This window comes from Branchiostoma lanceolatum, chromosome 8, assembly GCF_035083965.1.
Source record: "Branchiostoma lanceolatum isolate klBraLanc5 chromosome 8, klBraLanc5.hap2, whole genome shotgun sequence".
NCBI classification, from domain to species: Eukaryota; Metazoa; Chordata; class Leptocardii; order Amphioxiformes; family Branchiostomatidae; genus Branchiostoma; species Branchiostoma lanceolatum.
The window spans coordinates 8,051,758-8,071,429 of NC_089729.1; the positions used below are offsets into that span (position 1 = coordinate 8,051,758).

The 19,672-nt window shown below is 43.6% G+C and overlaps 4 protein-coding genes across 4 annotated transcripts; all 4 read left to right on the top strand.

Moving 5' to 3' along the window:
• Positions 1–2,747: 2,747 nt before the first annotated feature.
• On the top strand, positions 2,748–6,801 carry LOC136440923 (complement C1q-like protein 3). Its single transcript, XM_066437107.1, has 2 exons — positions 2,748–3,492; positions 5,366–6,801. The coding sequence occupies exons 1-2, from the start codon at positions 3,303–3,305 to the stop codon at positions 5,986–5,988; spliced, it is 813 nt and encodes a 270-aa protein (XP_066293204.1). The 5' UTR covers positions 2,748–3,302; the 3' UTR covers positions 5,989–6,801.
• Positions 6,802–7,213: 412 nt separating this feature from the next.
• Positions 7,214–8,266, top strand: LOC136440566 (complement C1q tumor necrosis factor-related protein 5-like). The gene is made up of 2 exons (XM_066436638.1): positions 7,214–7,476; positions 7,746–8,266. The coding sequence occupies exons 1-2, from the start codon at positions 7,314–7,316 to the stop codon at positions 8,264–8,266; spliced, it is 684 nt and encodes a 227-aa protein (XP_066292735.1). The 5' UTR covers positions 7,214–7,313.
• Positions 8,267–13,068: 4,802 nt separating this feature from the next.
• Positions 13,069–14,654, top strand: LOC136440613 (uncharacterized abhydrolase domain-containing protein DDB_G0269086-like). The gene is made up of 2 exons (XM_066436686.1): positions 13,069–13,717; positions 14,605–14,654. The coding sequence occupies exons 1-2, from the start codon at positions 13,069–13,071 to the stop codon at positions 14,652–14,654; spliced, it is 699 nt and encodes a 232-aa protein (XP_066292783.1).
• Positions 14,655–15,328: 674 nt separating this feature from the next.
• LOC136440924 (uncharacterized) lies at positions 15,329–18,750 on the top strand. The gene is made up of 2 exons (XM_066437108.1): positions 15,329–17,398; positions 17,878–18,750. The coding sequence occupies exons 1-2, from the start codon at positions 16,946–16,948 to the stop codon at positions 18,217–18,219; spliced, it is 795 nt and encodes a 264-aa protein (XP_066293205.1). The 5' UTR covers positions 15,329–16,945; the 3' UTR covers positions 18,220–18,750.
• The last annotated feature ends 922 nt before the right edge of the window (positions 18,751–19,672 follow it).

The window sequence follows — 19,672 nt, forward strand, 5'->3', positions numbered from 1 at the left end:
ACCCGTGAGAGATGCCGGGGTCGTCATGTGCTGAGTAGAGCTGTGAGAGCTGTGAGAAACCAGAGATGGCCGGACTATAGACTTTGATGAATTCACTGACTGTCCCAGACAAATGTCTTCTGCTAGAAAATCTGTTCATTTATATTGTTAAAACATCATATGAACTGTAGGTCATGAATTATGCTAACGATTGTAATTTGTACTCTTTTGTTTCATAAGGGAGTTTTATATGTTGTTTGCTTAACTTGTATGCATGCACTTGTTATTCTATGTTTAAGGAAGAAAAAAATGTTGTAACCTCGCCGGGACGGCTAGATTTGAATAGGGGTGGGTGTGAGAGGTGTGAAGATCAGATATTTCAGTATACTTGTGTATGAACCTGTGAAGCGTTACGCTCTCGCCGAGGACGGCTCGATGAAAACTCGTGGGCGGGTGTAAGGGTGGACAAAATAGAGCTGTAGGTTTATACTATTGGTGCGCAGTAACTGTTATGATTTGGAGCAAGCTGTAACAACATCTGTTTGTAATATTGTTCTCTATTCCCAACACTGTAATCAGTTAGTTAATATGGTGCCATCATTGTCAACTATGTGTGAGTTTTTAATGAACTGAAGCCACAAAGAGGTGTGATCCTTTGATGAGCAGTAACAGGAACATGAAATAGCAGTGTCATGCAGTGTGTCAGTCTAGACCATGTCTAGTCGTTCGTCTGGAGAGACAGAATAAAGAGCCAGGGTTGTGGAGTTGGGGGACAGTTGAAGACAGTAGAAGCCAGAGACGAGTCTGAGCGAGAGTACGAGTGTGTCCCAACTCCACGACTCCCGTGCGCGTGTATACGACAATGCTGTGTCCTGTGTGTGTTCCTTTAGTCCTGTAGGCAGTCTCTCGGCAGCATTCCAAAGAACCGGGCCATAACATCGCCCCTTCTTACATATATGATGACCCAGGTTGTGACCTTGATAATGATGGTACCGGGTTGCATGAATCCTACCGTCGTAATGGTGCACATCACGTGTTTCTAGTGTCAAATATATATACAGCGAAAAGGTAAGATTAACAAACACTTGGTCATCGGTGCCTTTTGCGTGTTTCTCTCAGCTATTCATAGATTATACCTTTCCCATGGAATCTATCAGATATAGCTGCACCCCACCCTAAAGAGAGTAGGCTGCGTTCAGGAGTATCTCTTTCTGACGAAAAGAAAACAACGTTGTATAAAATGATGTTAAAGACGCGTAGGAACTTTATCTAAGGCTTGAGTAACGACTTTTGTTACGACTTTTGTTAGGTACGTTATTAATATCTATATTTTTCCTGCTGTCAATTCAAAGAAACTATTTCCAAAGGTATTCTTTATTCATTTATTTATCAGTGTCTGTTTATTTTTTTGTTTACGGAAAGTGAGTAAATAAATGAAAAAGACGCGAATGATCAACAACTTCAATGACGTCTTACATAGAACCTTCTAACTCTCGACAACAGCTCATTAAATCAAGATTCCCAAGCAAAACAGAAATGTAAGGATTGCTTGGGAATCTTGCTTGGGAATCATTATCTGTCGCCAAGCTAAGTTTAAAGGCGTTTGTCACGGATGGCCTTAACCAGTGGCAGCATCTCCACCTGCTCCTCCAGACTTCTAGACTAAAGATAGATGACACCTATTAAAGGAGCTCCGGGTCGTGTCTTGTAGCCCCATCGATTCTCAAGCCCAGGAAGATGAATGTGCCAGATGTGGAACACCGCCGGTCACGTTCGTCAGTGGAAGGTGGTCATCAAATAGCCCGACTAAATCACGCTTCTTGCAGCCCTTCCACTGCATGGTCAGGCCCTTATAGCCTGCGGTCCAGGCTTGTTAGCTTTGGCCCGCTCTCAACGTCCGCTGGCGGCTAGCTATACTAGAAGATACTAGAAACTTGATGGACAACACCTCTAAGTCAGGAGAATTGGGAACCTCTTAATCCTGTTGATTTTAATTGTGCAAATGTGGACATTAACCTATCATTGTCAGACTGACAACTGTCTGTTACCATGGTGTTACAGGCTGTGATGGCAGGTTTCCATAGTGACAGAGAATCCTGAGCTCCTATTGGACTGACTTTCATGATGATAAAGAATCCAGAGATCCTTTTGGTAGTTTTAGGAATGGTTCCCTTGAGTTTGAGGTGTCGGTATGGCCTCAAGCTCTCGAGGTGATATTGTGTAACAGAGGCTAATCATTAGATACCGCACATCGGTAAAACGCTCTGTGACTTGGAGAAATAGCCTAAAATTCCTCTGTTATCCCTGATGAACATGTCTTCAACGACACCCTGCAGAAACAATGACATACACATTGAATTTGTGTTAAAATTGGGTGATGATCAAGATTGCTTGCACAGTAGTAGTAACTGTTATTTCTATTACTTTTAAGAATGAATGAATGAATGAATGAACTTTATTGCTCAACAGGTGTCTTTGATTTACCTTATGCGCTCAGACAAGCCACCAAGAACAAAACATAGCTGTTCCTACATCATGATTTTACATGTGCTAACCTGATATATTACAATGAATACTCTGTGTATTTGTATTCATTGTACTTACATGCAGTAAAGGTCTTGGATTCGTATGTAAACCTATTTTGTAGCTACATAGCTACAAGATGCTGGTGCTGGGACTTCAGTACGCGAACGCGTGTGAGTTAATCGTTCAAGACGCGAGGTTACCTGCGGTCAGTAGACCACCTGGACTACATTACACCTACCGTGACCGCAAAACCACGTTTACAAGCTGGTTACTCATTTAGATCTTACTACGTATTATGTGAATGACGCATTGTCTCTATCACCTAGAGAATTTACAATAGCCAAGGATTATATCTCTTGTCGCACCTTTGAACTCTTCTTTAAGTGTGCGAACGAAAGACTACATTGCTTTCAACATGGGTACCTAAAATAGAACATGCCCGGCGGTGCAGGACACACAGCACTCCTCTACAGATAACCACGGACTGACACGTAGGTACGTTTTTTTAGGACGAGGCCAGGGCATGGCAGGTTACCGCGAAGTCCTCCGCCTTCCTCGAGTTCTGACCCTCGCACACCTTTGGCCTTCTTGACACTGGCTGATGTCATTAACCAGATCTTTTAGATATTCTTCAAATGCTGTACTGAACATGGTGGAGACCTTGACAGCATCCCGACTCATTAAGACAGCGTCTAGCTGTTTTGTTTTCTTCTGTTTTGTTCTGTTTTGCTGTCTCTGAGCAGATCTTTTGCAAATTTCCCGTAAGACTTATCCTGTACGTCTAGAACCTACCTGCCATGGCTGAGACTCGGGCTCGACTTGCTATGTGCGCGGCTGGTTGTTTCGTTTTCCTTTGTTTTGTCCGTTTGTGTTTGAGTAAAGCGGCCGAGGAAGAGTCCTGCTCCACACCGTGTACCAACATCACCGTGTTAGCTCCAGCCGGGCCGCCCGGACCTAAAGGGGCCATGGGGCCGAGAGGCCTAAGGGGTGAGTACGGTGTTTCTTTTGCACTGATGTGATTCGATGCCGACGGATGTAAACCATGCATTTTCATCAATCAGAACAAGATGAAACCTATCATTACCTAACCCCTTCTGTGACTGTTCCCGACAGGCTTTCACTCCAGTAACCTGCTGGAATTGTTAAACTTAAATGTCTATGCTTCGCCGCTAATACTAACAGACATCGTCTAATTTCGTAGCCACTTAAGCAGCTGTCATCGTGATTTAGTGTAAGTAAGAATAACCATAAAGCTGCTACTATATTGAAATCTGAATTTATGTCAACTCAAGATAGTGTTCCTTTTTAAAATTTACTGACGAGATGCATGATATGATGTACTTTTGACTTAAAGATTTTAAAAATAAATTTGGAAAGAAATAAGGTTGACGCATGTTGTCACTGTGATCTCTGGACGACAAAACTGTCAAACCTTATTCGGTTTCTTAGGCTTTACTTTTTGTTTGAATAGGTTACGTTTGGGGATGTCTGTATTTTGTGTTTTTGGCGTGCTTAAACAGTTTGTTGAGTAGAATGTACAACATTGAAAACCACCTGGCCCCAGAGTCATAACTCGCAAGACGAACAAAGAGGAGGCAGTCTTTACAATAAGGGCAAAAGCAAAGAAACGACTCTGAAAATGTTATCATCATAAATGTTATTAAACCTGCTCCTTGTTTCTTTTTCCTAAAATGGAGCTAGACCTGTCCAACGCATGGACCTTGTTAATCGGCTGACCTGACCTACTGGCCACCGACAGCCTCTGTTCGGACTAGTAAATTCTTTGACAAGATCGTGCCTTTTTTTACAAACCTTCCTACCAGCGGCACCATTTGATTAATGTGCACCACATGACATGTCATTCCCATTTCTCAATGATCGCGCATTTTGGTCCTCGAGATATCTGGTCAATCTCAAAATGTCGTAAGTTAAGAAAAGCCACTGCAGTCACTGCATGTCCCTGTCGACCGCAACACGTGAAGATCATTTTGGAGTCTTTTAGAAGTTAGACCTTTGAACTTGACTTGAACAGTTTGGCTCCGGGCTTATCAAAGTTCTCAGTACTGAATTATGAAGACAAACAGTCCGGGGGATGCTGGAGGGTGCCGATCCCTGTGGTGGTATAAAAGAGGATTTAGCATCCTTGTAAAGACACGTTTCTCATGATCACTGTAACTCCTAAGTAAGTACAGGTAACAGAGGTAGTGTATCTTTATTTTTACTTAAAATCTTGTAATGCATGCAAAATGTACGTTTCCAATGTTGTATAATCAATGTACACGCTTCCTTCATAAGTCTCCAGTTATCTTCTTAGTGTCTGTACAAACCTCAGTTTACTGTTACAGCAAGACCACAGCACGTCATGGTCAAAAGATTAAAAAACGGAAGTTCTACTGCAGTACCAAGGTCACATACCAGGGGGCCCGAAATCAACCTTGACCTTTGTCTTCCCAACACCTACCCACATACCAAATATCATCATAATCCATCTAGAGGTTCTTGAGTTATGCTGACTACAACAATCCGGAAACACAAGGACACAGATAGACAGACACACACACAGACACGCCCAAAGCAATATCTCCATTTTTCATGGAGATAATAAAAAGTTTCTATGTTGTCTATCATTTACCTTTCTTTAGGAAAAAGGAGTCATTCAAACAAATAAGACGATACGATAAGGGATATGATTTCCTGTTGAATATGTCCTCAGCTAACGTAGAAAGATACCATCTTCTTCTACTCCCTAGGCCCTGCCAAATAGACAGTACGAAGATAGTATGTGATTGTCAATATCAAAAGAACAATTTTTTTAACAAAGCCTTAACAGATGCATAAAAACCAAGTATGTTCCTTTCAGGTCGATGGAGAATACATCAACAGGCGGACAGAGGTGTATCACAGCCGGGGCCCACAGGTGAGAAAGGTGCCCCAGGTAAGAAAGGTGATCCAGGAGCTCCAGGTGCGAAGGGACAGAAAGGTGAGCCTGGCTCGGCAGGTGCGAAGGGAGAGAGGAGAAACCCCGGGAAGCCCTGCACGGGAGGATCGAACTGTAACACCCAGTTTTCTGCGGCTGGTTCCGGTTTCGTGGCGTTCTCCGCCACTCTGAGAGTCCGGATCCTGAACGCCCCAGAAAACACAATAGTGACGTTCGACATCGTCCACACGAACGCGGGCGACGCCTACAACCGGACAACAGGGAAGTTCGCGCCTCTGGTGAGCGGTTACTACATGTTAACATACACCGGGATGACCACCAGCGTGGTGGGGTCTGCCTACTGGAGCCGGTTGAAGAAGAACGGCGAAGAGATCGTCAGTCTGTACGACAGGTCGAACGGTGACCATCTCTCCAGCTGTAACAGCGCCATCTTGCGGCTGCAGCCTGGGGACGAGGTTTGGGTGGAGCTGGACGGGAAGTCCTCCATGTGGAGCGACCCTGGCGGTTACGTCTCGTTCTCAGGGTTCCTTATCCATCCAGATTAGCAAGAAAGTTTTAAAAAACATGTACACTTTTGATATAAAAGTATAATCGACCATATTTCCGAAGCATTTGACCGGCTTTTTTAAAACCCTACACAACGTTTATGTGGATCAAATGAACAATGTAATATCCCCACGAAATTAAGACATTTAGCATGACTTAATTGAAATCTACAGTGTAATCAATTCAAGCAATGGCTATATTTAATGTCTGTAATACATGGTGGTGAAATAAGTCATACTGTCATTGTTGATATCTGTAAATGTTCATCTGTTTTTTCATTCAAATTGCAACTTCTTAATAAGGGTATATACGATTAGACCTAGTCCTTTGTATGAAGTATCTAGACGAAAGAACCGCTAAAAGAATAAAGTCATGATGAAATGATACTAATCAAATAAAGGCTCAAACCACGAAGCCGTATTTTGGTGCTAAACTGCTGTCTACGCTCTTTGTGGATTCTTGTCAAATATTTTGGCGGAGGGTACCAACAGACAACGGGGCATTGATAAGAAGGTCACGGTTGAATCTTCTCCACCAAAGTCTTCTTGGAGACTAGAATATTCGGCAGTTAGACAAGTAACTCGCACGCAAGTAACTTGTTTTGCGTGTTTGTTGGATAAGACCCTTCATAAGAGGGGGGGGGGGTAAAAAGGAAGCGGGGTGAAAAGACGCGTCTACATCTGTAACCCGTTCAACTATATATGTACATGCGAAAACACACTTGCAAATGGCTAATGGCACTGTGTATTTACACATATTGACGTAATTCAGGGGTTTGCCTCTATCTTAACGACCCCAATGGGACCAAATGTTCACGTGTGCTTTGTGTCATTCAGCTACAAAATATGTAACAAATACAATGTTTGCCAAGTCTTCCATTTTCAGTCACCTTACACGATGTTCATTTACAGAACTAATGGATAACACCGTACTTCTGTCGGCAGGGTTTAATGGCTTTCCGGTGAAGTTTACATCATGTACAGAGAAGCTTTTATTCTAAGGGGTGGATCATAAAGAATGCTATATGAATGTGTTAAAACTGTTGTTTTCTTGTAGAAAAGTTCAGAAACTGTCGCACGACTTTGTGACTTACGATACCCAAGTCTATATTATATTTTGCATCCACTTTTTCCAACTACCTCCGCTTCAGCACACATCATATATATCCTGATCCACCCCAAAGAACAGTTTTCTGTCCATCTTCGGGGCTACGTAAATGGCGGCTTCAGTTTCCTCGTTTCAGTCAAAGCGTAAACACACTGTCTTAAAAAGCCAAGATTTTCACCCCTGCACACCACAAACTTCCAGCCGCTTCTAACTCAAGATGAAGATTGCTGTGTTGGCTTCCCTCCTCCTCGTCCTGCGCGCCTTTGTGGCCCAGGAGACAGACCAGGACGGAGTCTGCTCCCAGCTGAACAACAGTCAGAACATCACGGTAGTGGTGGCGCCGGGCGCCCAGGGCGAGCCGGGGACTGAGGGGCCGCGCGGTGAGTACATCACACCGAACAACTTGTTACACCTAAACCATTCTGTACCTGTGCATTTTCGTCTCGTAAACGTTAACGGTCGTTGCCATGTGGATGCCATATTGATCCAAGCGTATCATACCTCTTTGGGGGCAAAAAAGTGTAAAACGTATAGAAAGCAACATTTCAATTACAAAAGGACGACAGTATTGTGTGTGCAATTAGTAGTTCACATTTCATACCACTGTCTATCTATCCTTCCATTGATGGCATTTTTTGTGTTCCCAAAGGACCAAAAGGTGAGCCAGGTGAGAGAGCCCCAAGAGGTGGGCCAGGTAAGCTGGGTCCGGTCGGACCGAGAGGTGAGAAAGGAGACAAAGGTGAACTGGGACCGGCAGGTGAGAAAGGAGCACCTGGCAACCTGGCCGCCCCACCTGTCGTGGCGTTTTCCGTGGCGCGAACCAACAGCCTTTTAGATCCTGGGGTGGACACGCTGGTTACGTATGACGTCATCCTTAGCAACGTGGACGGGGCCTACAACCAGGAGACGGGGAAGTTTGTGGCTTCAGTCGGAGGCGTGTACTTCTTCATGTTCACCGGCATGACAGAGAATTCCTCCAGTTCCAGATATTTTGTCCGTCTAATGAAGAATGGTGCATTGATGGTTGGTCTGCACGAGAACAATAGCGGACAATCCGAGTTCCAGTCCAGCAGTAACAGCGCCATCTTGCAGCTGCAGCCTGGGGACGAGGTTTGGGTGCAGCTGCGCAGTGGTTACAGTTTGTACAGTAATGGCAACATTACGAACTGAGCCAATTCAGAAGCGTATAATGCAAATGAGCGGCCTGGATGTAGTTTATTGACTCACGGCCTAGTGTCAATTACTATGCTAATCCCCACAGCACAGCCGGGGTCCCCACAGCACACACGGAAGGGCCTGTACATGCATAGGTGATTTGATATCGCTAGATGGCGTCTTTTCCACACGGTGCGCCCTCACCGCACTGTACAGTGGGAGCGGCATCAAGCCATTCAGCTTATATCTGATTGCAACCGGGTTCAAATACTAGTAGCTTCAAAATTCAGGTTCTGTATGTATCTGATTGATTGATTGATTGATTGAATGTATTCGCTCAGATAACGTACGGCGCTTAGTTTTAAAGAAACTAACCCGCCGTGGTCAGGCTGTCTTTGTGGCAACGGAGGGTATCTTTGTGCTTCCAATTGCATAGTTTTATTCGTTTATTTTAGTGGTGGCAACCGGTTTTCATTTGTTCACCTTGTCCAAATTAATTCTATATGCTGTCCTTGCAAAGTTACATGAACATCATATCTGTGTTCGCTTCTACAGGGTTCGGGAATTGCCACCTAACGGTTATTCCGACTACTTTGAGAGATTTCGGGCGAGTAATTTAAGCCCCGGTTACGCATAGCCGAACATGGCCTCCCGGCTCAGTAGTGTTCGCCGGCTGCGTCAGCCGAATGTTTGAAGATTGGCTCTGGACGGAGGGTCTGGAATGGGTTGGCTGGTGTTCAGCATGGTTGGCTATCGCGAGTAAGTCAGCAACAAACTTTAAATCTTAACCACGCCATCACCACTGCTGACCTACGCCCAACTAATTTCAAACCTATCCATAATTCACCGTAGGCTAAACTAGATTATACTAACGTAATTATCTGTAACTAGTGAATGGTTTAACTTCTTTTTTGTAAGCAATGGAAGACGTAATGTTCCACGTTTCTATATTTTGGTTGTTTGTAAGCTCAAAAATTCGGCCTGACAAAAGTTAGGTTACACAAATAATGTCAGGGGGGTAAGAAAAATTTGTATTGTTATGTGTTCTTTTATATCTTATTAACAAGTTACTGACCTTTCGTATTGTGCTTGACCCCCCTCATTCATTCATGCCAAACATATTCACGATGAAGGAAGTGAGTATACGTATAGGGTATACATGGGTAGGGTCTGCACGGGTTTAGTGAGTTACATATTAATTTACAAAACACACCTGGTGTAATTCACAACAAGCAGAAATCTGTAAAAAGTCGGCTGGTTATGTCTCCATTGATACATATTCTAGTGGAAAATAACACTCCCTTCTAGAGTTTAGTACTCCTTCAACGGTTTACTCAAGCGGTTAAGGTAAAGCGATGAAAAGTTGCTAAAAAGACAGAAAAACACCAATACCTAGACATCTTTGTCCCCTGTAAGCCAAGGCTCTAATGAAATTACATAGAAGTCTGGACGCTTGATATGTGTGAAGTATCAAAGGTAATAGGTACTCTTATAGTGTTACTTTGCACCAACTACCTGCTTCCTGCTTGTAACACAATAAGCGGCAGATGATATTTCCCTGTACCATCATTTCTCATAAAACAATCGACACATTCACATTATTGAACAAGAACATCTTTTATTTGACAAGAAATAAACATGACCAGTTTTGTTTTTCTCACAAAACGTTATAACCTATAAAATGTGCAACTTATTAATGAAGTTATAGCGTCAGGCATACTCCAATGAGTGGTCGGCACACTGTAAAACATTGAGTAATAGGCTGTACAATATGACTGTCTACAAAATTCTTTTATAACTCAAACAAAAACTACAAAACACGGCTAAGCTAGTCATTTGAAGAAAAAAAGTTCGACAATCAGGCTTACGGTAGAACAACGATGTCAGTCACAATTAAAGATACATACCACATGCGGAAATTCCGAATCAGGTTATTCTAAGATATATAATTAAAAAAAAACACATTTTGGATAAAAGTCACAAAATCAGGGTATATACTATGAATACAGCCTGTTCCTCGCACACAAGTTGCCCAAGTAGCTAATAATAAAACATATCCCCTTCACCCGGAAACTATTTATCTTTATTTCAGTGAAGACAGAGACATTGCAATGTCGTTGCGGTAATCGGGGGTGAATGGGGTTCCGCTGCTAATGTAGTCTATGGTACACATGATGGATTTGGTTTTGTCCAATCGGAAGAACACTGAAGTTACCACTAGGTAGTGTGCAGAAGTGTCTGATGAGTTCGGCATTTTGATGTCCCATTGGGCCCCAGCGATTTTGTCAACAATGGCAAAACCGTTGTCTGATCCGATATAGTACTTCTTGGAAAAGGTCTCATCCAATCCAAGCAGCTCTTTGTCAACATCCAGCTGCATGGGCCCAACTCTGAAAGTTTTTCTTCTTCCGTTCTTGCTAAGAGTACCAGTTTCCCTACGTAGAGCGGCTCCAATGCTGGTCTTCCTGATGATGCGTCTGTAGGCGTGGTCGTTGCTATATTTGATACTGGACCCCACTGTTCTGTTCATGGCATCTTGCCTCATTTTGTTTCGGATTTTTGTGAACTGTCTGCTGAACTTTGTTCCCTTAAGATCATTCAAATGGCGGCCGTTGCAGATGAGCGTACAGTCATCGGTAATGTCCGTCAGTGTTCCTTCTGTGTCCGATTTACACAGCTTAAGTGTGGCGGTTATTGTCTCTATTGGCTGCAGTGTTAGTTTCACAAGCAAAAAGGGCTGTTGTCCCAGGGCATAAACATCCCCACAGGAAAGGAGACATCCATCTTCCCGCAAGTACTGGTCCAGTTCGCGTGCGCTGTCTTGGATGTTGACAGGCTCTGCGTTCTCTTCGCTGAATCGTGTCTTGTCTGTCTGGACTCCAGTGTCAATTGATATCACTCTTCGTTTCTTTGTAACAGCCGTCAGTCGAGGTGCCTTCCGTTTGACCGCCTCCCGCTTGTCCTGTACCGGCTTCGGGCGTAGCATGTCAAAAGTCACGATCCTGTCGTGGGCGGTGACAGGCTGATCATTCTCAGTTTGTGCTCCTGTCTTCACCGCCAATCTGTCAGTGAAGGGATCAACCCATACCACAGTTGCGCTTTTCATCTCGCCATTTTCATGGAACCAGATCGTGTCGTCGGCGATGATCCGGCTTGTCATAGCGACTTGACCCTTCTCACCGCGTCTGCGTTTACCGACGGTGACTTGGGAGGCAATGCGCTCTCTGACTTGGTTGGAGCTTACTCTGCTGTTAAACTGGTTTCTCCACCCGTCAAATGTAACTGTCACTGTTTCATCATCGTGAACAGTCAGAACTTTTGCGTTGCTCCAGACTCCATCCTCGTCCAGCGCTTGAATGAGAGAATCTTTGCTGGTAACAGTTGGCTGATGGTCGAAAGTTGTCATGATGGCGTCAGTCGGACTGCTAGTTGTTGCCATGATGGCGCAGCGAGTCGGACTGGCTGTCTCTCTGTTCACCAGACTACTTATAGTAGTTTGATTCAAGAATAGCCCAATTCATAGCAGGGGAGAGGGGTAACAGTCTGAGTAGCTTGTGGGTTTTCGTTTGTACGTGCAAAGCAAGTTAGTAATTTCGATGGCATTGTGATAACTACAAACTATTTCGGTCTTTGTTTTTTATGGATATCCTTTGAAAAATGCAAACTCTTCAAACTCTGATGTGAAAAACTCTCCTTTAGTTTTAAAGGTTTCTTTGGTATCACCCGGAGACAGCAAAGGTCACGTGTCCCGATGGAGGCGTGTCCGTCTGGCGACCTCAGCCTATTGCAGTGGCCTATTGTCTGCCTACCGTTTGGCTTCTGACGTCATAATACGTTCCCTTTCTAAAAGCTCAAATTTGGCGATCGATGGGCCTAAGCTTGCAATGACCATTATGATGGCTATGATGTAACTTTTAAGACTATGTTGAGCTATTTGGGGATGCCAAATTACAGACAGTTTAAGATTTCTTTCTCAGCAGTGTAATTTTTCAACAGAATACCGGGCCCAGTCTGCTGTATTCGATCCTGCCTATAGAAGTAGAATTTATCTACAGATAGTCATATTCTTTTTTTTTTATCCGTAAACTGTACTTGTTATTTTTTTTTTTGTGACCTTTACTTAGCCAAGTGTGGCAGAAATGTGCAATAAAGGTCTCCATTCATTCATCCATATAGCAATTCGCATCCTTTCTACTTGTACTTTAGCTGCCATATACTCTCCAAGCAGAGGTTGGTGGGGAAGATCGCGGCCGTCTTATCATATTCCCCGCTATCCCCGCGCCTGATATAATGGTCACGATCTTCCCCACCAATCTCTGCTTGGAAAGTACTGCCATAGACAGTTCACCGTGGGTGGCGACCTGAAGGAATCCAAGGCCATAAACACACTCCGAGCGATGATCCGACTCCCACTCGTCTCAGCGCCGTCATGGTAGAGATACTGAGTAGCCCCCCATGGAATGGTTTCCGGGTAAGTTGAAAAGACTCGGTCTGATGACGGTCAATAAACATACAGACATCGATTTCAAAACAACAAATACTTTGTAAATATATGAATCTTACATAACCCCTTGTTCAGACATGTGGGATTGTGGTTCGGGTGTCCCGTCAATTTTAACGCCCTTCAAGTCGATTGGCACCATCTTGTCTGTGTTGTGAAAGTCTGGTGGCAACATATTGTGTTGTTTATTTCGTGACATCACGACATAATTTGCATAAGAAAAGAGCGGCGGGATTACATGACATGATCCTGAGAAATCATTCATTTCGTCTGTGACACTTATCCAGTCGACAAGTTACCACTATCCGTATACAACATGCCGTACGAGGATAAGATCAAGAGAAAAAGGAAGAACAGGAGCAAGAGTCGGCGCCTGGGTGGGGTTGCCGCGGTCGCTGATCGCGAAAAGAACTTGCTCGCTGCTGCGACCAAGGATCTCCAGGTTGAAGTGGACCGCCTTCGGAATGAAAAGGCCGCTGCCATGGCTGCCTTGGAGGAGGCACAGCGGGTGAAAGCCACTGCCGAGGAGGAGACGAGGGTAATCCGGGAGGAAAAGGCAGCTGCCTTGGAGGAGGCACAGCGGGTGAAAGCCACTGCCGAGGAGGAGACGAGGGTAATCCGGGAGGAAAAGGCAGCTGCCTTGAAGAGGGAACAGTGGGCGAAGGCCAAGATCGACTTCCTTCACCGGGAGAAGACCACTGCCCAGGAGGAGATGCGGGTAATCCGGGAGGAAAAGGCAGCTGCCTTGAAGGAGGCACAGTGGGCGAAGGCCAAGCTCGACATCCTTCACCGGGAGAAGACCACTGCCCAGGAGGAGGCCTGGGCAATGCAAAAGGAGCTGTCCGGGCATCCTCAGCCCAAGCTGCCAAGGATCGAGCGCGACCGGCTCGGCGACTCCAACGGCGTTCCCAAAGTTCTGGGGAGTGGATGCTACGGCCGAGCCCTTCTCAAGACTTTTGCAGATTGTAAGTGCATTGGCTTTCATATTCCAATATTCAATGCATCCAACACTTCTGATGGAGTAGTTTGAAAATGTTTGCAAATGACCATAATCTCATTTGTGTTTTTTTTTCCTGATTAAACAGGCATTGAATATACGCTATCTTTTGGAACTTCGATGCAATTTCTCCCGAACGTAAATCAGTCATTTATAATTCAACTTCAAGGCAGAGCGTTATCGTTGCGTAGACAGTAATTGGCCTCTTTCATTCTACACTGATTCACTCTCTCAATTCAAAATGAATGGTAAAGATCATGCTTGAATTGCGTCTGGAAGTTTGGGAATTTAGCGTAGAGTGCTGTGGCTTCCGATCCAGAACAATTTCTCCTTTATACAAATGTCTATCTAGCTACGACGACTGAGGGACATATGTTTCGGTCGACAATGTTTTCGCAATCGATAGGTCTTTCCCCACCAGTGTATAGTACATACATGTAGTACAATAATTCACTCACGTGTATGGGTAGGCGCCAAACACTTCTTTTGTGTCATAATCATGGATCTTTTGACATTATGTAAACAGTGTCGTCATGTACTAATTATCTCTTTTGTTCTGTAATCACACGTGTAATAATATGTTTATCCAGCCACCACGCCACGTCGTTCGAGGCAGTTTCATTTTCCTTCCGCGAGAGAAAGTAGTCCGTTCCATGACTCGGGGCGTCAACACGCCTTAAAAGAAAGCTTGTCGCTGACCGTGTGCACGCGTATCAATTTATTTACGAAATTTCAGCCTCATTTTTTGCTCCTATAGATTTTTGAAACGATTGTTTACCGCCTTTCTGTCAAAAATACAACCCGAAATCAGGTGATTTTCGTGTAATTCCCCCTGTTGTTTTCAACATGTTTTAGATTTCAAACCAACAGGAAATCTAGAGCGTAAGAAAGAGCAAACTCTGTAGTTTCTGTTGGTATGAGACTTATGAAAAATTTCGAGGGCTAAATCATAGTAAATGCAGATGCCCCCAATCGTCGCGAAGGCATGTCATAATTTCAGACTAGAACGCGCCCGATTTGACTTTTTAGTGATTATCTACTCTGGACATTTACTTGCAACATAAACTCAAATTGTTGTGTAGCATTGTGTTCACGATGATCTCCCCTTTACGAATTCCGAGTTTCAATTCAATACACCGTTCCGAAGTGATATCAATCTGGCCTCAAAATGTCTGACTGCGTGCAACAGCGAATCGCGGGCCGTTTTGAGACGTCGGGACTACTTGGAACAAAGCTCATTGCTTATTAATTAAGTTTACAACTGTGTATGTTCATTATTTCATAGTATCTATAAATTCTAAGCTTTCTGGTTTACTTCGTCCAGATTTTTTAACCGATTTTCAACCTGTACCCATTACATGATATGACCTGAAATAAGTTGATTTTATTGTAAATTCGCCCCTTGTTTTTGTCTTCTTGCCGATATCCAAACAAAAAGAAATTAAACGCGTAGGATAGACTTAAGTCTCTTCTTTCTGATTGTATATAACTTGTTATCAATTTTAAGGTCGTTTTATTGTCTTCCTTCTAAATCGCGCGAGGCCACCTCATCAGAAGGATCGTTTTACTTCCAAAAAAGAACGCGCAAGGCCTAGCGTCAACGCCCGTTCCACAAAGCGCATGACGGACCCGCACCGCTGGGTGTACGTACTAGAAACTAAGATACCCTTTACTAATTTAGTCCGTTTCCACGTAGTTTGTTTCTGTCCGTATTCTTTGGCAATACTGGGAAAGTATATCGGTGCCGTAACTTGTGTATAAAAGTCGACTGCACTGGAATCAACAACACCAACACCTTCCAACGTTTGGGTGAAAAATAGCCGAGAAGGTGACCCGGTAGACATGGACATACAGACCTTTTCAGATTTCAAACCAACAAGATTTTTACAGCAGTTATAGTCCAAGACTTTACGATTCTGAGTCACTAGTCATCTAATACTGAATCGAGGGCGAAATACAAATGCCTCCAATCTGAAAATCGTCAAAAAATTAACTCTTCACAACACCGCTATTCTCCAGATCTTACTGTGTTCCAAATATGATCAGTAGCTAAGATTGTTGTAAAACCCCACAAAAGTGGCTCGTATCTAGAGCACAGAGTATTCCCTTCTAGTCCATATAACGCAATCTTGGTAAAGAGGCCGCCAATCAGGTTTAACGCAGCTGTGAAAGTCGGATGAAATATCATTCGAGTGTCGTGTGACAGGCATTTTCTTAGCAGCGGCGTTAAACGGCGTTACTAAGGGCAAGGGGAACGATTCCTTTGAAAATGAAAAGGTTTCGAAAGGTGTTCGAATTCGTACGTGGCGTGGCGGCTGTATCTAATCACGACTAATGATGAATCTCTTTAACATTTCAAGACATTACCCACTGCCACTGCACTGTCAGAATAAACTCACAAGACTGCACTGTTAAAGGGGTCACCATGCAGGTAACATTATTATCTCCATTAAAAATGTAGATATAGTTTTGAGTGTGTCTGTGCGTGTGTCTGTCTGTCTGTATGTTTGTGTTTCCGAACTACTGTAGTCAGCAAAACTCAAAAACATATTGATGGATTACGATGATATTTGGCATGTGGACGGGTGTTGTGAAGCCGAAATTCAAGGTAAATTTCGCCCCCTGGTATGTGACTTTAGTACTGCAGCAGAACTCTACGTTTTTGTATCTTTTGACCTGGACAAAAAGTGAAAGTGATCTTGAACCAGTTTAGCTCAAATGACCTCAATGAACAGATGAGCTAATATTCCACTGGTCGTGAAAGAGAAGACAGACGCTAGGTATAGACTATAGTATTAACAGATTCATTGTACCGGGGAAATTCCCCTAGCTCTTTTCGACAAGCACAATGAACAGTGGACCACGGCTTGACGTCCCGTCCTAAGGACTGCGACCCTTTCCGGTAGCGTTCATGTCGGGTGAGCGACACAGCCGCGATCGAACCCGGGGCTTCTAGTTCCAGAGGCAAGATCGCTAACCACTGGACTACGCACGCTACTGTGGTCTTGACTTTTTGATAACAGATAGCTTGTGATGTAATTAAGAAGTAGTGTAGGTTTAGGCCCCCTAGCAGCTTGCTCTACTAGAGCAACGACTACTCTCCGTGGCAGTATAGTACAGAGAAACACTCAAATAAATGATCAACTCTTCGATTATGCCATTTTACAATTTAAAGCTATAAGTTAGCCTGGAGATTATGTTGTTCTTCAGTGTTTGTTTGTCATTTTCCATGTTTGAAGTTCACTATGTGCTTTCAGTGGCTCATGTTGATTTTGGCACTTTTGTAGGTGGTCACGGCCTGGTCGCCGTGAAGGAGCTAACGCTGGCCACAAGCGCGACAAGGGCGGATGAAGGCACCATCCTGGCACTGCAGAAGGAGGCAGACATCCTGGCAAGGGTGTGCCACATGGAATGGTTTCCGTTCATTTATGGAATAAACATCCATGTGGTACCACCCTACATTGTCCAGGAGTTTGTCTCCTGCAGGAACGGAAGCAAAACAAGTGTGAGCTTCCACTACTTGCTCAACCACCCGTACAGCCTGGGAGTGAAGGCAGTGACAGCAGCTCAGGCCAGGGACGCACTGAGGCAGGTAGCACGAGGTGTGGAGTATCTGCACCTGAAGCATATATTGCACAACGACATCAAGGTGGGTAAAATAAAGTATCAGTGTGGTATAACTTTTAAAGGGATTATTGGTCAGTGCGATGCCAGGAAAATGATTGTCAGTCCTCTGAAGTCATAAAATAAGTTTGAGAACGGAGAGTGCAGATATCATGGTAACTGATGACAATCGAATGTTACAGTTTCATGTTTTGTGGGGAAAGCCGCCTGGTGATTCTGATATGGAATTCGAAGTTATGGACAATATATGTTCAAATATAATGGCCGCGATGGGCTAGCTATTTTGTAGCAATGGATAATAATGTGCTTTTAAAATTTGTTATTTGAATCCCAACATACAATATGTGTATATATTGTATTTCTAGGCTCCATTAATTCTATTAGTTTGATCATACTATCAGTCGAAAAAATCAAACAAGTAATTAAGATTGACCTGGTTTCGAGTTGAAGTTGACCATTTGGTTGCATTAGCTTTAATATTAGTGTCTACTTTTGCCGTTTCAGTCTGACAACGTCCTTCTGAGGAGGCCGGGAGCGAACGAGCCTATCACAGCCAAGCTCATCGATTTTGGCAGCGCCTCCTGGCAACACGTCACCACGCGTTTCGACGTTGGTGAGGGCCCCGATGTATCAAACCACATCGCCCCGGAAGTCCGACGGGGAGAACCAGTGACTCCAAGCTCGGATGTTTACAGCTTGGGCAGACTCCTGGAGGATGTCTGCCGCAAATACAAGCTCCTCAGAAGTCTGTCCAAGACCATACAGGCATCCCTCCATCCAGAGAAGGACAGCAGGCTGCCGTTGTTAGAGGTGATTAAAGAACTGAGCGACATGGAGGGAAAGTAGACTTTCCAAACGCCCCGCAAAGTCCTACAATGTTACTATATTCTCGTTAGAAACTTACTTTTACAAAGGAGGCTTACCTGTTACCATGGAATCCACATACCACTTCATAGAATACTTTAATGTTGTCAATTTTTTATGTCATAGACCTAAGTATGTATAAAGTAAGCAGTATTTCCTGTTCGCATGAAAGCTCATCTGTGTTGAGTATTTCCTGTTCAAACACGCAGATAACTATTGTACCAGTCCCTTAACATACATCGGTATGTTGTCCCACTTCCCTTCTTTTTCAACATGGCCCTAAACTAGTACTAGTGCTACGTACCGGTACTGTGTACCGGTACTGTACCGTAAACATTGATTCCAAAATACCGGATCATGAAGTACCGGTACTGTACCGATATAATTTTACACCAAGTATGTGCTTATTTCGTGACTAATCTCATGCAACTTGTGACCAGACATGACCAAAGTGACACATTGGAATAGCGTAACTAATATGCAACAGATCATTCAGGCAGGCTGGTAGTGTAGTGGTAGGAAACTTAGTTATGTTCTTTGAATAAAGATACTGACAAGTTGAAAACAGTGTATGGTTTTGTCATTGAAGAAGTTTAAAAAAAACATGTTAATTTTGTTCAGGTACCTGTACCTAAACCTCTGTACCGACACCTGTACCTGATGTTGCGTTTAGGTACGCAGCACTACCCTTAACATAACATAGACACCACTTCTTAGTTTTTTCGAAACTTAAAGTGATGCCAATATTCATATTGTGGTCCCAAAACTCACTAAGAATGTCTGGCCTATTTGTTGAAAAGGAAAATTGGAAATAGTTTTCATCAAAAGACTTGGTGTTGATATGCAAAAAGGATGACTGCCTAGCACATGGTTATGGCTGTTTGCATCTTTTCTGTATAAGCCTGCATGGATAATTAACCTGAAATGATGACTGTTCTAGTGATAAATTGAAATTAAGATGCCTATCTGAGGACCATGAAAACTTGTCACGCCTCCGACAGGTATCTAAACGTAGATTTGTGTTTTCCCGAATCCTCAAACAAGAAATCAGAGATTTCAAACACCCCAGGAAATATGCAAGTTTTTGTGAATTTCTTGTCCACTCCATTCTGTCTAACGTAACATGACCTATTTAAGTGCAGGAGTAGTTTACGTCCAAATTGGGTCATGTCCACATGTCGCGGTGTATTATGCCAAAGCCTGTTCTCATGAGAAACAAAGAATGTCATAAGTATGATCCTCAGCCATCTCTCTCTTTTATACAAAACATTTAAAAGGGTTTACGTCCAGCGACATAATAGAATAAACTCCTGAACCAGTAACAACAAGTTGCACGGAAGCGTCATGCATGACGCATTTCATATGTAATTCGACACCGCATATGTCATAATGTTTTTCTAACTTACACGATAGCTACTATCTTTTTAAAGTAGCT